Source organism: Magnolia sinica, chromosome 1 (genome assembly GCF_029962835.1).
Source record: "Magnolia sinica isolate HGM2019 chromosome 1, MsV1, whole genome shotgun sequence".
Lineage (NCBI taxonomy): Eukaryota > Viridiplantae > Streptophyta > Magnoliopsida > Magnoliales > Magnoliaceae > Magnolia > Magnolia sinica.
Genome location: NC_080573.1, coordinates 29009996 through 29023863, shown reverse-complemented (window position 1 = coordinate 29023863; position 13868 = coordinate 29009996). Strand labels below are relative to the sequence as shown.

The 13868-nt window shown below is 39.5% G+C and overlaps 1 protein-coding gene across 2 annotated transcripts in view; it reads left to right on the top strand.

Moving 5' to 3' along the window:
• LOC131243667 (187-kDa microtubule-associated protein AIR9) overlaps positions 1-13868 on the top strand; it is a 108702-nt gene that overhangs the window by 8122 nt on the left and 86712 nt on the right. For both annotated transcript variants that reach the window (XM_058243179.1, XM_058243171.1), the window contains exons 9-10: positions 12115-12214; positions 13745-13846. In XM_058243179.1, the coding sequence (XP_058099162.1) occupies positions 12115-12214; positions 13745-13846 (202 nt within the window). The remainder of the gene's footprint in view (positions 1-12114; positions 12215-13744; positions 13847-13868) is intronic.

The window sequence follows — 13868 nt, the reverse complement described above, 5'->3', positions numbered from 1 at the left end:
AACAAGGCTCTTTTAGGGAAATTGTGGTGGTGGATGGGAAAGGGTGAGTCACCTCCAGTCAGTAGGGTGCTAGTCTCTAAATATGGGGTCATGGAGAATGCTGGGATATTTGTCTGCATCCAGTAGAAGAGGATCTGTAGTCTAGAGGGGAATTTCTTGAGTGCAACTGCAATGTTCTGTTCATGTTCATGTTCTTTTTTTTTTTTTTTTGTGGGCAATGGGTCAAATATCAGGTTCTGGAAAGATTAATTGTGTGAAGGTTCCCTCTTGATGGACAGCTTCACAGATCCGTTTGCTATTGCCTTTCATAACAATGCTAAGGTGGAAGATTATTTCCATAATGGCAAACTAATTTGGGGGCCTTAGTTTTGTTGGAACAACATGATATGAGGCTGGAATGCCCATTCTGAAAAAATGGCCCGTAACTGGCAGATATGTGGCTGATACATTTTCTTAATTTTTTTAACTGTTACAGCCCATATCATAATGGTCGTAAGGCTGGTCATTACTGCCACCATTACCATTGATGAATACCTTTGTTGGAACCAATGAAGAGGTAATTTCTTTACCCAGGTTGCTTGAGCTGTTATAGGTGTATATTTCTATTAATGGAAAAGATAAGAATTCGGACCAAAGAGCCTAATGGGATGTTCTTGGTGAGATCATTTGCCCAGCTGCATGAAGATGATCTTGGCAAGCCATATACTTACTTCAAAAGTTCATGGAAGGTCCCTGCCCCTCTGAAGATTAGAACATTCATGTGGATGGCATGCCTAAAAAAAATTATTATTGTAGACAATCTCATGAAGAAGAGAGGAATGACATTGTTTAACTGATATGTTGTGCTTGCATCAAGTAGACTCGGTTAGCCATGTTATGATTAGATGCAGGATGGTGTGGGAGATTTGGACAAAGTGATAATTGGCTTCTAGCTTTTGTGTAACAACAACGAGAATCCTACTCCTCCCTTAAGATCATGTTGTTATCCTATTTACATAAGACTCCAAAGCTTTGCTATTTTTTGTTTGATACTCCAATGGATTGCTGTTGGACACAACTAACAAAGGGTTCTTTCTTTGGGACAGTAGTGGGCTACTTCCCAGTAGTGGGATACTTGTTCAATCAACTGACAAGTCATACATTTGAGGGCTGAACTCTCATGTTAGTTTTGCACTATTAAAAAAAAATGGATGTAACTCTTCAAATGTACACATGGCATAGTCGTGGGGCAATCTATACTGCCCAAATTACTCACCCAATTGCGTTGTCGGGGTTTTCAACTTTAGATCCACGCATTGACACGTGTACAAGACCGGATGCAATCATACAAGCAAGAAGAGAGAATCATAACATCATATAGATCAGTACAAAAGAATATAACAATGCATCACATACCACTTTAATGGTTTTTTTTTTTTTTGAAGGATCATACCACTTTAATGGTGGAGAATGAATTTTCAAATCTCTAGATCTTCAAGCCATAACTTTTTTTTTTTTTTTGCAAGAGCTCTGGCTTCCACGGATTGATCAATACCAGTTCTAAAAATCCTCAATCCACCCTATGGTCACTCCAAAACCTCTGACATATTCACACGCCCTTGGGCGTGACACATCCACACACACACACAGAGGGAGGGAGGGAGTTGTGGTCTCACTTCTATATATTTAGTTCAAGGGAAGGAGGGGGGAGGGAGTTGGGGTCTCACTTCTATATATTTTCCTCATGGGCCTTCTCTTGTGTAAGCTTGCAGGTCATCACCTACACTTGCTTAAGAAAGTGTCTTCAAGTACATGAACTTAGATCCTCAACACATGCATCATCCTATGCCCTTCCACTAGAAGATGTGTCCTTGGCTTTGTGACAAGGGAGTTGAACAAACGAAAATCCATTCACTTGAAACTAGAAGAAATGTTTTCTCACAAATACCTTATTCATTCAAGATTCTTTTGACATAAAAAAGGATACATATGCATATGACTAATTGGGTTAGTGGATTCCTTGTTGGAACTGCATGTGACCAAACGCGATTCTGTCCAAGTGCTATATTCACAAGTGCATGTCATTTTGGGTCTCAGGAGTCAAGAATCACAATGAGTGTCAAAGGCATCTTTACTGGTAACGAAGTCTCCATGATTGGTCTAAGGTTTGAAGATACTAAGATGAGGTGCAAGTGAGTGTATGCTCCTTATTGAAATTGCACGGATTGTCTACCATGGCACACAAAAGCTTAACGGAGCTTAGAATTACGACTAAGTCCTGGGGGGGGGGGGGTGATGCAGGATGTGAATTTAAATATGATATGCAAGATTTCAGGCTTAGATCACACCAATTCAGAAACAATCACACAAATTCCACATCCCACATGAAAATCCAAACATTCAATTAAAGGGGAATCTATGCAGGTTCAAGCCGACACAGGCTAGGACTGGACCAATAAAATTATAAGCCAAACGATTTCAAAGGGAAATAAAATCAACTACTCATGCATAAAAATCAGTCCCTAATCCAAGGGATTCCCTAATTTCAATTCAAGGAACCCTAAGGTGATAAAAGAGGCAAATCAATTAGGGATCATGTAATATAGGGTTAGGATTCATGAAAAACGGCTATGAGAGGATAAAAGAGGATAAAAACCTAAGCCAAAAGATGATTCCGCGTGTGGACAGCAACAATGGCCCAGACGGACGTGCGTGTGATCCCGGTCACACGTGTGGGGCCCACTATTCAGAAAAAGGCCACCTTGGCTCTAGTCGGCCAGGGATGGACTCCAAAACCGCCAAATCTCAGCTTGATCCGATGTACGGTTTGTGCGTGGTACTTCGCCGAAGTTTCAACTCGCCTGTGGGCCGAAATATGGAAACCTGTTGTAATGAAGAAATCTGATGCAACAAAAGGACAAATTCGAAGTACGGATGGTGGAGGAAGATGGAAAAAAAAAGATGATGGAAGATGGGGGTGAATTGGGATCGATGTGGCTTCGCACCACGGTAGTTAGCCCTTCGAAAAGGGAGGGCTTCGCACCCACTTTTGAATTCTTCCACAACTCACGAAGAGAGCAGAAAAATAAAGCAGAAAATTTTTTATTAACTTCAATGAATGAAAAGAACTACAAGGGGTGCCTATTTATAGGGAGAACCCTATACCCAAAAACTCGCACCATGTGCGACATCTGTTACTTGGCAATGAAGTAAACTAAAATAAAAACCAAATAAGGAAATCTAAAGCGTTCACGATGTTCTAAATAATAACAATAAGCAAAACCTAAAATATAAAACCAATCCGACGAGTGGGCCACGATCATGAGATCCCATGGTGGGCTTTTTCTTGACTATCGGGCCACTTTTTTGAACCAAAACTTGTCTTCTAGCTAGGAGGCCCTCCCTGGACGTCGTCATCGAGCCAGATCGATGGTGCGTCCTCCTTTTGCGTACGTACGTGTGTAGGGGTGGTGGTGTACGGGCGTGCGTGTGCACGATGTCCTCATCAGGGGGTGAATAGGACCACTTAAAATTCTTTGCGCAAAGAAACTAATTTACCAATTAAATGCAATTAAGGCATAATGGTCCAATTCTCATAGACTACAAAAGATTCAATTAATTGAGCTATTAATCTATGGGGTAGAGATAGTGATCTTGTGTGTGCCTACAAGTTAAGTGCTTAGCATACAATCCAATTCAAGCATTTATATAATTCAATTAATTAAACACATAAGCATGAATATAATTGCAAACATTAACAATCGCAATCACAATGATGTATAGTGGTTCAACCAATTGCCTACTCTACTCTCGGCAGACGTACTCTCCTCAAGTGTACTGGATTTCACTATCTTAGGAATTTTAATTAGGTTCACCCATAACCATTATAAGCGTATACTCCTGCTGGAGGCCTACACGGTCTTACAAGCGTATACTCCCGTCGGAGGCCTACACATGGTCTTACAAGTGTATACTCCCGTCGGAGGCCTACATAAGGACTTGACACACCTACACTCCCGTTGGAGGCCTATATAAGGACTTAACAAATGTACACTCCCATCAGAGGCCAACACAAGGACTTACACACGCACTCACCCATGTTGGTGGTGATACGGTCCTACACAATAACCTACGCAAGTCAATGGGCCATGTCAAACGGTCCCACTAATTGGGCTTCACTTCCGTCTCATGTTTAGGCCCGCAGCTTGGTCCTCGTCCTGATTTTCAGGCCTAACAAATAAACAGGATGGACCAGGACCGGATTTGACCACTATGAAAAATATCCACTAGATTTTTTTAAATTATAAATGTTGTGATATTTTCGCGAAAATTTAACAGAATGATATTTGGGTCACAAACTCTATACTCAATCCTACATAAGAAAAGAGTACGTGGAATCTAAAAATGACAACCTTACTTGTTGGATTGAGCCATGTTGATGTGCCTTCTTGATATGCTTAATCGATGCTCTCCTCAACTTGAATCAACTTCTCAATTGCTCCATCGATCGTTGATGTGGATGCTTTGGTTCCTATGATCAACTACCTTGCATCTAATACCAAGGTAATGAGGGAGAGGTTTAATCTCCTACAACTATAGGATAGTTGGTTCCAATTGGGGATTCACCCAGATGGGCATTCTAGAGGTTAAAAGACAAAGAATTTACCTATTGGATTTGTGTTTATCCTCTAGAAAATGCAAGATGTGATGGGGACATCTCGAGCACACGCATGCCCCCCTTACGCACGTGCGCAAGGAGGAGGGCCCACCTTCGATCTGGATCGATGACGACATTCATCGAGGGCCTCCTAGTTAGAGGACTGTGTTTTGGTTCGTTGGGGTGGACCTGATCATCATGTGGATCCCATCATTGGATCTCATCATCGTGGCCCACTACCCTAGGTGACCTAGGACTTTGAGTTTTGCTCATTACCGTTATTAGGAACATCATGAACAGTTTAAATTGCATTGATTAGTTGTTATTTTTGATTACTTCATCTTTAAGTAATAATATGCGCACATGGCGTGGCTTTTGGGGTATAATTTTTTCTTATAAATAGGCTACCTCCTTGTAGGGTTTTATTAATTGAAGATGATTAATAAAATTTTGCGTTTTTCTGCTTCTTTAATTCTCTGAGTTGTGGAAACCTAATTGGGTGCGAAACCCTCCCTTCTTCGAAGGGCTAACTATCGTGGTGCGAAGCCACACCCATCTCAAATCACCCCCATCTCCTACCCTCAATATTTCTCATCTCTTACAACCATCCCCTCATCAAATCCACCCACGTTTGCAGAAATCTTTTCCCTACAGCAGATTTTCAGAATCTGGCCCCGCAGGAGGGCTGAAACTTCGGCGGAGCACCGTGTTTAAACCGATAATCCGTTTGGCCTGAAATTTGGAGGGAAAGTGGCCCATCCCTGGCTGACGAGGCCCTAGCTGGCCGATTCTAGATTCTTGGGCCTCACACGCGTGCGGGCCGCCATCCATCCCCAAGTTCTATTCCACTTTTGAAACCCTAGCTTTTCTCGAATTGAAATGTGAGAATCCCTTGGATTGAGAAATAATCATTTTCATGTGTGGATGAATCTACTATACTTTTAGTATTGTTTGGTCTATAATTTTTAATTGATTCAGCCCTAACATGTGTATTCTTGAACTCTCATAGATTTCCCTTGTTGAATGCTTGACTTTATGTGGGATGTGGAATTATTGTGATTGTTTCTAAATTATTATGATCTAAAGCCTGAAATCTTGCACATCATATCTAATTTTCATGTCCTGCATCAAGATGCCATGTTGTTCATCAAAAGGAGCTTGAAATGCCCATTAGAGTGATTTATCACAATGAAGAAGGCTTGAATCTCTTTGGGTGAGAGCGTTGGAGTGTTGGGAAGTATCGGGAGACACTAGGGCTTCTAATTCACTCAAAATCATCATCTACACAAAGATCCAGTTGCTAAATTTATAGAAAAAAGGCTCCAAGTCCAACGGATCTATAACGACTAGCTTCGATTGATCAAACTTAATTTGAAAAAAAGGTAGAAAGATCGTTGGACACTTTTGTGCACTTTCGATCGATCAAGGATCAATCAAACTTGTGCATACGGTTCATCTTTCTTTTGCACATGATCTAGCCGACATAAACCAGATGACTAAGGGTTTTCCTTTATGGATCAAGTTTAGGGTATGTTGGTTTGGACATAAATGGGTCTAGGGTTGGGATTACCAAGGCACCTCATGATTTACCTGTTGTCTTTGGCCTTGATGCTTAAAGTCTTCGAGTTTTCGGTTTTCAATGTCTTCCTATGGAGGCTTAACCGGCTCAAGACACCTTAGCTCACATTATTGACAAAACCGAGGCACTAACACTTATATGGGACATTTTTTTTTAATTATTATTGAAGATTGAATTTATTAAAGGGAGTGATGCGCAACCAAAAGAAAGAAGAAAAAAACAAAGAAACAGAAACAAAATGAAAATCAAAACCAAACAAAAGGGAAACTATACGACTTGAAACCAGTAAAGAGACTCAGCCACAAAAGAAAGAATGAAACTAGAGCTGTAACTGAAACAAAAGAAAGAGAAGAGGGATCCTCGCTCAGTCCAGCAACCGAGAGATCATTGAACTATCTTCAAGACTGATAGCGGAAGCCCAATCCTTAAATGGGACATAGGAGTATTTCTCACATAATCCATCATTCAGTATGCCAATGAAAATGTTGTGCATAGTCATGTACTGATATGAGTCCTCAACTCAAATTGCCACAGACAAAGCAACACTGCTTTGGCAGTCATCAAGTACCATGATAACCGTTCACATGTGCCAACTGAAGCACATGATAGTTGTGAACACCCCTTTTCATGGATAAGATTTCTTTGAGCTATATCTCTCTCGTGTCATAGGTTCACCCATATGCACATAGCTCAATACAGTATCCATGATGGACTTTTATGGTCGATGAATAATATACATTCAAGTATAACCCATGAATTCATGCATGAACACACACAATGCTGATAATGTATCATTGTAAACAATATTAAAAATATGTTTATCATGTATGGATTTGGTTTTCAGGGGCACCTTTCCCAACATGTGCATGGAGCATAATTGTGAATTGCACTGAGAAACAGAAGATGTGATGCTTGATATGATCTCCTACAAGAATCTTGTCCCTAACGTCATCCAACAAAATGCAATAATCCTAGGAGGTGTTGTGCAGAATGACATGCCGATTTGATAATCTAAAAATCTGAAGCCAGACAAAGCCCTGTAGAAGAAGCTAATTGATAACAGTCCATGATTAACCTACTTTGCAATATATGGTTGAAATGCCCAGATAATGTCTAGGCATCTTCAAGCTTCCTTGAAGGTTCATTTGATTTCCACTCTCTGCTTCCTTAAGTTCCGACATTGAGAAGGGTTGCACCCAACCCTTTCCCTCACTTAATAGAAGCAAATACACATCCCCAACCAGTGCAATCTGTTGAAAATATAGAAACCAACAAAAAAAAGCTTCTCCCCAACATTTGCAACAATTTCTTCAAAAACATGTCTGTGCCTCATTGAGTAGCTAACCCAACGTCTCTTGTTCCTTGGCCTGCACACTTCACACTTGAAATGGTGATATTTTTGCTGGTTCCATGCCCCTTTGACAAAGCTTCCTTCTGAATCCCTCAATACAATCCACCACCAATGCAACGAACAGGAGTCATGAAATAAGCTAACAATCTTGAAAGAAAGGTTGTGATAAGCACGATGCAACCACTAATTGACAGAAGTTGGCTTTTCCATTTTGTTCGTTTCATTTTGAGTTTTTCCATGATTAAACCTGTTGGGTTTTTGGGGTCTGATCAATGCAAAACCCCAGCTAACACTGAACCACCACCAAATTCCCATCACAATCAGTTTCTGGAGAGAGAGATGAAGTATCAGTTAGTATTCTGCTGTGCGTAGTACGTTTTATTTACTGCATATGATATGTTTTATTTACTATTGCAATGCGTATAATACATGTACATATAAATATTATGTCGCATAGTGGTGGATATTGTTTGATAGATGTCAGTTTAACTGAGGATGTGGTCTTTGATAGAGTGGAATGACAGGGCAGGATTTGTGTAGTTGATCCCAATTAGTTTGGTGATTTGTGATATTGTTGTATAATATGATGTTTAACTGAGGATATTGTCCTTGATAGTGGGTGGGGCTGGCAATAGATATCTGTGTACCCGATTACCCAACATATCCAACTAAAAGAATTCGGACTCAGTTTTGTGTTTTCTACCCTATTAAAAACTTTTACCTACTTACCCGCTTACCCAACTTTTAAGCAGTTGGAGACGGATATTACCATATCTGTAATCGTTTACTTGATTACCTGAGGGTATTTTGTAATTTGATATTTTTAACAAGTTATTAAATGCTACTATAATTAAAATGAAAAAAATTCAATGGTCCTATTTTAACCAACAAGTGTTCATGAATCAGAGGTTAGAATTTTTCAAACAATGATTGGGACCATGAATTAGAGATAGCGGGTCCCATAATTTAGTCAGTTGAACTTGGGTTGTTGTACGCTTACATGTACAATCTTGTATACTAAGCCTCATACTTTGCCAGATTACCTAAATTATGCAAGGATACATAGCTTCCTACTATTGAAATCCTCTACAACAATGGTTTTTCATAGTGGGTGAAACACCCAAACCTTGTGGGGCCCCCATTGTTGTATATGTAACATCCACAGCATCCATCAGGTTTTATCCTGGATTTGTGGCCCTGGGACAAAAAAACCAGCCAGATACACAACTCAGGTGGGCCACACCACAAGGAACATTGGGGATGGGATGCCAACCATAGGTTTGTGTGCGGGGACACTATGATGTGTATCTTTCATCAAAACCATTTGTCACTTAATGAGATCAATTACAGTCCCAAAAAAAAACCCTTCCGAGATCAATTGAAGGTACAAAAATCAGCCTGATCCAAGGGACATGGCTTGAACTTTTAGAGGCTTTAGGGGCAATTTTACATTGTTCCTGTTGGTGTGGCCCATCAGAGTTCTCTATCAAGCTAGTATTTTGTATGTACAGTGCAAATGAGAGCTCTCACCTTATGGACATAGTGGATTTAGATATAGAGATGGCGTGGCCCATAGAGCTCCGATGTTTTATGTGCTGTGTAAAAGGTGTTGTAGACAATTCCGGTCTAGTTTCCTTATTCCTACTTAAAAATACAATGTGTGTTATAGGGAGCCTGTGTAAACAAAAGCTCTGCGGGGTCCACCGTGGTGTTTGTGTGACATCCACTTAGTTCACCAATTTCTCCAGTCCATGTTAAGCCTTGAGCAAAAAAAAAAAAAAAAGAACAAAAGAAGAAAAAAAAGAGGTAGATCTAAATCTCAAGTGGGCCACACCATAGAAAGCAATAGGAATGGAAATGTCCACCATTGCAACTTCCCTCAGGTCCACGTCTATGCCATCCAACCCGTTATTAAGGTCATCAGCACGAGGGAAAAAATAAAAATAAAAATAAAATTAGCACATCCAAAAACTTCTGTGCCTCAACAATGGTTTCAATGGGTGGGCGTTCAATCTCATTGCTTCCTGTAATGTGGACTCGCTCGAGTTTTGAGTCTACCTGAGTTTTAAGCCAATGTCACGCATGAGCTCGAGCAATAGATGGAGAAAATAGATATAACCAGCGTTGTAAATAGTATGTAGTGTATAGTGTAGCGTTCAACTAGTAAGGTATAGCATAGTGTTCAACCCTTTATAGCGTTTAGCGGAAAGCTATGTCAATACTTATCTCTTTTAATTAAATAATAGAAAATATGATAAATAGTAAAAAAAAAAATTAATGTTTCAAGTAAAAGCATGTTCAAAACAAGTTATATCAAACTAAATAATCACAACAACAAGTTTCTATAAAAATTACGTTCGTTAATGTCCAAATGAAAATATCAAACACCAACAAAACAATAAAACAGTCTCAATTTCCTAGTTGATCACTGACCAAAAAAGAAAAAGAGATTCTACAATCTCTCAAGTCACAATTATGTGAAGTACAAATTCCACAAGGCTTATTCTACAACGTTTCATAGAATCAACTTCCAAAAGAGGAAACAATGAAAAAAACTCAAGATGTACGCTAAATCAATGATTAAAACAATCAAAATAAAAAAATCAACAAAAAAAATGCAAATATCAAGCTCCACAGTTTTATGGATGTGAAATGCAGGGATCCTGATTTCTTTTTTTGGGCTCCAATGTCTGTGGAATTTTAGCTAGAGAATATTCTCACGAGGATGATCAAGCCCCTGAAATTTCTTTTCAAATAGTACTATGGATTGGGAAAATTGAATTGATGGAATTTTTGCGGCTGGAGGGGTATTTGCGTTGGGACAATAGTGCTTTGAAAGCCCTCTTTTAAAACCTTTTGTTTTATGAAGGGGGTATTTGTTGCTAGTTTTACACCATTTAAAATAGTAATGACTCTCCAGCTGTATACTTGCATGCCCATATACACATGGTTATGATTGTCTGATGGGTGTGATTATAGAGATATGCTCCATCCACAATAGGACCCAAAATTTGGATAGTTTGGTTTGATGTATTGCCATGTCACGCATGATGAGGATGAGTCACCACCATTTAAAAAAATGCGTTGAACTGATAGGGAAGAAAAAACCAATGTTTTCACTTGGCATATGCTACACGCTACGCTACATGCATGTAGCGTACGCTACTTGGGGGTTACGCTATTCGCATACGCTACGTAGTGTTTTAGCTACCCTATTCTATGTAGCATATGCTACACGAAATGTTACATACACTGCTAAAAACACTTGGATATAACACAGGCTTCACGGTGGGCCACACAAATTTTGGTTACATAATTATTCCATGCGATATAAAACTTGTTGGGTAAGTGGAGGAATTTGTGGCACTTCTGGATCATCTCCAGCATCGCTTTTCGGTGAGAGAAGACCGGGAGAGGATGGTCTGGTTAAAGGATAAATTGGGTGACTTTTCCATCTAGCCTTTACATGATTTGCTTCAATCCTTGCTGGGGGACGGGTCTTGTGTGGATACATCTCACTTGTGGCACTATGGTGCTCCTCTAAAAGTTGCGGCCTTTTAGTTGGCCAGTCGGGAGGAAGAGGGTGCAAGCCATCAACAATCTTCAAAGAAGAAAAATGGTTCTTCTGAACATGTGTGTGATGTGTATGGCGGATACTGAATAAGTTGATCACCTTTTTATCCGCTGCCTAGTCGCGTGGAAGGTGTGGAGTTGCTTACTTAGGCTATTCAAATGTCATGGGTGATGCCATGTTTGATTGGATATCCATTTTTGGCTTGGCATGGTGTGGGGCTTGGGAGACAAGTAAAAGAAAAGGCTGGTTTTGTTGGCCACCTTGTGGTGATTTTGGGGGGGTGGGGGCAAGAAATGGACATGTTTTTTAAATTAAGCTAGCTTAGTGATGAAAGTCTTTTGTAACGCTAAGCTTTTTGTTGTGGAATGAGCCTCTTGTATAAAATCTCTTGAGGATTGTAATTTTCCCTTTTTGCTTTTGCTTCTCCAATCCCAACACTTCTTTAATAGAAGTTCTGTAAGCTTTCAAAAAAAAAAATAAAAAATCAATTTACCGTCGGATATGGATATGGATTGGATATTATCTAGGGCACTCGGATATAAGTCGTATACGAATATCAAATATCCAAGTTGGATATGGATATTCGGATACTGCAATATCTGGCCTGTTTACAGCCCTAAAAGTGGGATTAGGCTTAGATGATGACGATGATGCTATACTATACCACCAGTGTTCTGAATTGTATGATGTACAACATTTGCTAAGCATATCAAATTGTTTATTTGTTAATATTGTCAAGTTACAAGTCCAAAATGTTTGTGTATATCTTTGTTTTGCTCTTTCTTTCTAAAATCTTATATTTATCTGAATAATAAATGTCCATATGCCCCTCAGCATTTGACACCATGTATTCATGTCTAACACTGACACCCACATACCAGTGTTCATGTAAAATGGCTGAACACTACAGTTTCTTGCATCTATTTGTATTTTTTAGTTGGACCTTCTTTTATCTACTACATTATGTGCTGCAGCATTTGCGTGTGGAGGAAAATCCTATACTGGAGATGCCCCACCTAGAAGCGGCTTCCATATTGCTAGTTGGCCCTACTCTGAAAAAGTTCAATGACCGAGGTATTTTGGAGCTCTTTTGTTGTAGAACTATGCATGAATACCTCATTATGCTAATAAAAAGCAATCCTTCACTCACAAACCATTTGATAACGCGTTTCTCGAATCAACATTTTTTTTTTTTTTTTAATTTCACAATTTTGTCATCTGAACTAAGTAGCTGTTTTGATTGGGGTCATTTGGATTCTTGAGAATCCCATTCTCCACTTCAAACACAGTTTTTATGTTTGGGGCTGTTGGACATTGGAATACCTGGACATTCAAAGGCTCAGTGGGCCATCTCAACACCCCAAAATTTGGGAATCACAGTTCCCAAAAGAAAAAAAAATAGAGGAAGGAATACTGGGATTTTCAGATTTCCACCAGCGATTGCCTGTCTTGAGAGGGATGTGCAATCTAAGGTGGGAAACACATGCTGGTTAGGATCATTTGACCGAAGTGTTTTTTTTTTTTTTTTTTGAGAAAGATGGACAATCAAAGGTAGTACACACATGATTGAGGGTTGAAATCAATGATGGCACCATATGTTTTATGGTCAATATGGTCCGCTGATTTCCGATGCTATTGATTGCATGGTTAGGCTTGACCAGAGTGGTTTTTTGAGAGAGATGGGAATCAAAGGTGGGACCCACATGATCGATGGTCTGTTCACACCATCTTAGTGTGTTTAGTATGGACCATCATTTCCCTTGGCTTTGATTGGGCAGCTGGGATCATCCAACCATAATGGCTTTTTGATAGGGATGGGCAACCAAGGGTGGGTACCACATGATGTATGGTTTAAATCAATGGTGGCACCATTTGTAGTATGATCAATATGGACTGTCCATTTCAGTGTTGGAAGATTAGGATCATCCGATTAGAATGATTTTTGGGAGGGATAGGCAATCATTGGGGGTTGCATGATTGATGATCAAGTTCTATGATTGGACTATTTGTAGTATCATTAATATGGACCATCCATTTCCTTAACCCTTAGGCACTGAATGGATGCTTAGGATCATTGGACAGAAGCATTTTTTTTTTTGTTGAGAAGGATGGGTGATTGAAGGTGGGAAACTACATGATGGATGGTCTAGATCAATGATTAGACCATTGAATTAAATTTTAAGAGGGATGGGTAATCAAGGGTAGGACCCGCATGTTGGATGGTTAGGTAAATGATTGGACCATTTTGTAGTCTGATCAATATTATCTCTGATTTCCAATTTATACAATGGAGGTATTACAAGTTCTAAGAATCACAATCACCTACTTCAAGATGTTGTCCAAACATAATGATGATAATTCCCAACAATTACAGTACTTGGATATTACAATGCCTGGTTAATGGTTATTGAAATATCTAGGCCATCCATATGTCCCCAATCCAAATGGCCTCTAATGGTCATTTTTATGGCACAGGCAATTATTCTTTTTTATTCTGAATTTATTGATTACTTCGAAAATTTTGGTACACGCTCTCAATTTACACTCATCAGAGATAAAATAAAGTTCTGAACTTTCCCGCATTCACCATATCCATTTTTGTAGATCTTGCTCGGGAGGAGCAAGAAATTGCAAAGCGCTATCCTGCTCATACAGCTTTATGCATCAGAGATGGTTGGGAGTTTTGCCGCCCAGAGCTTGCTGCAGGTGAGCTTTCTCATTTCTTCTT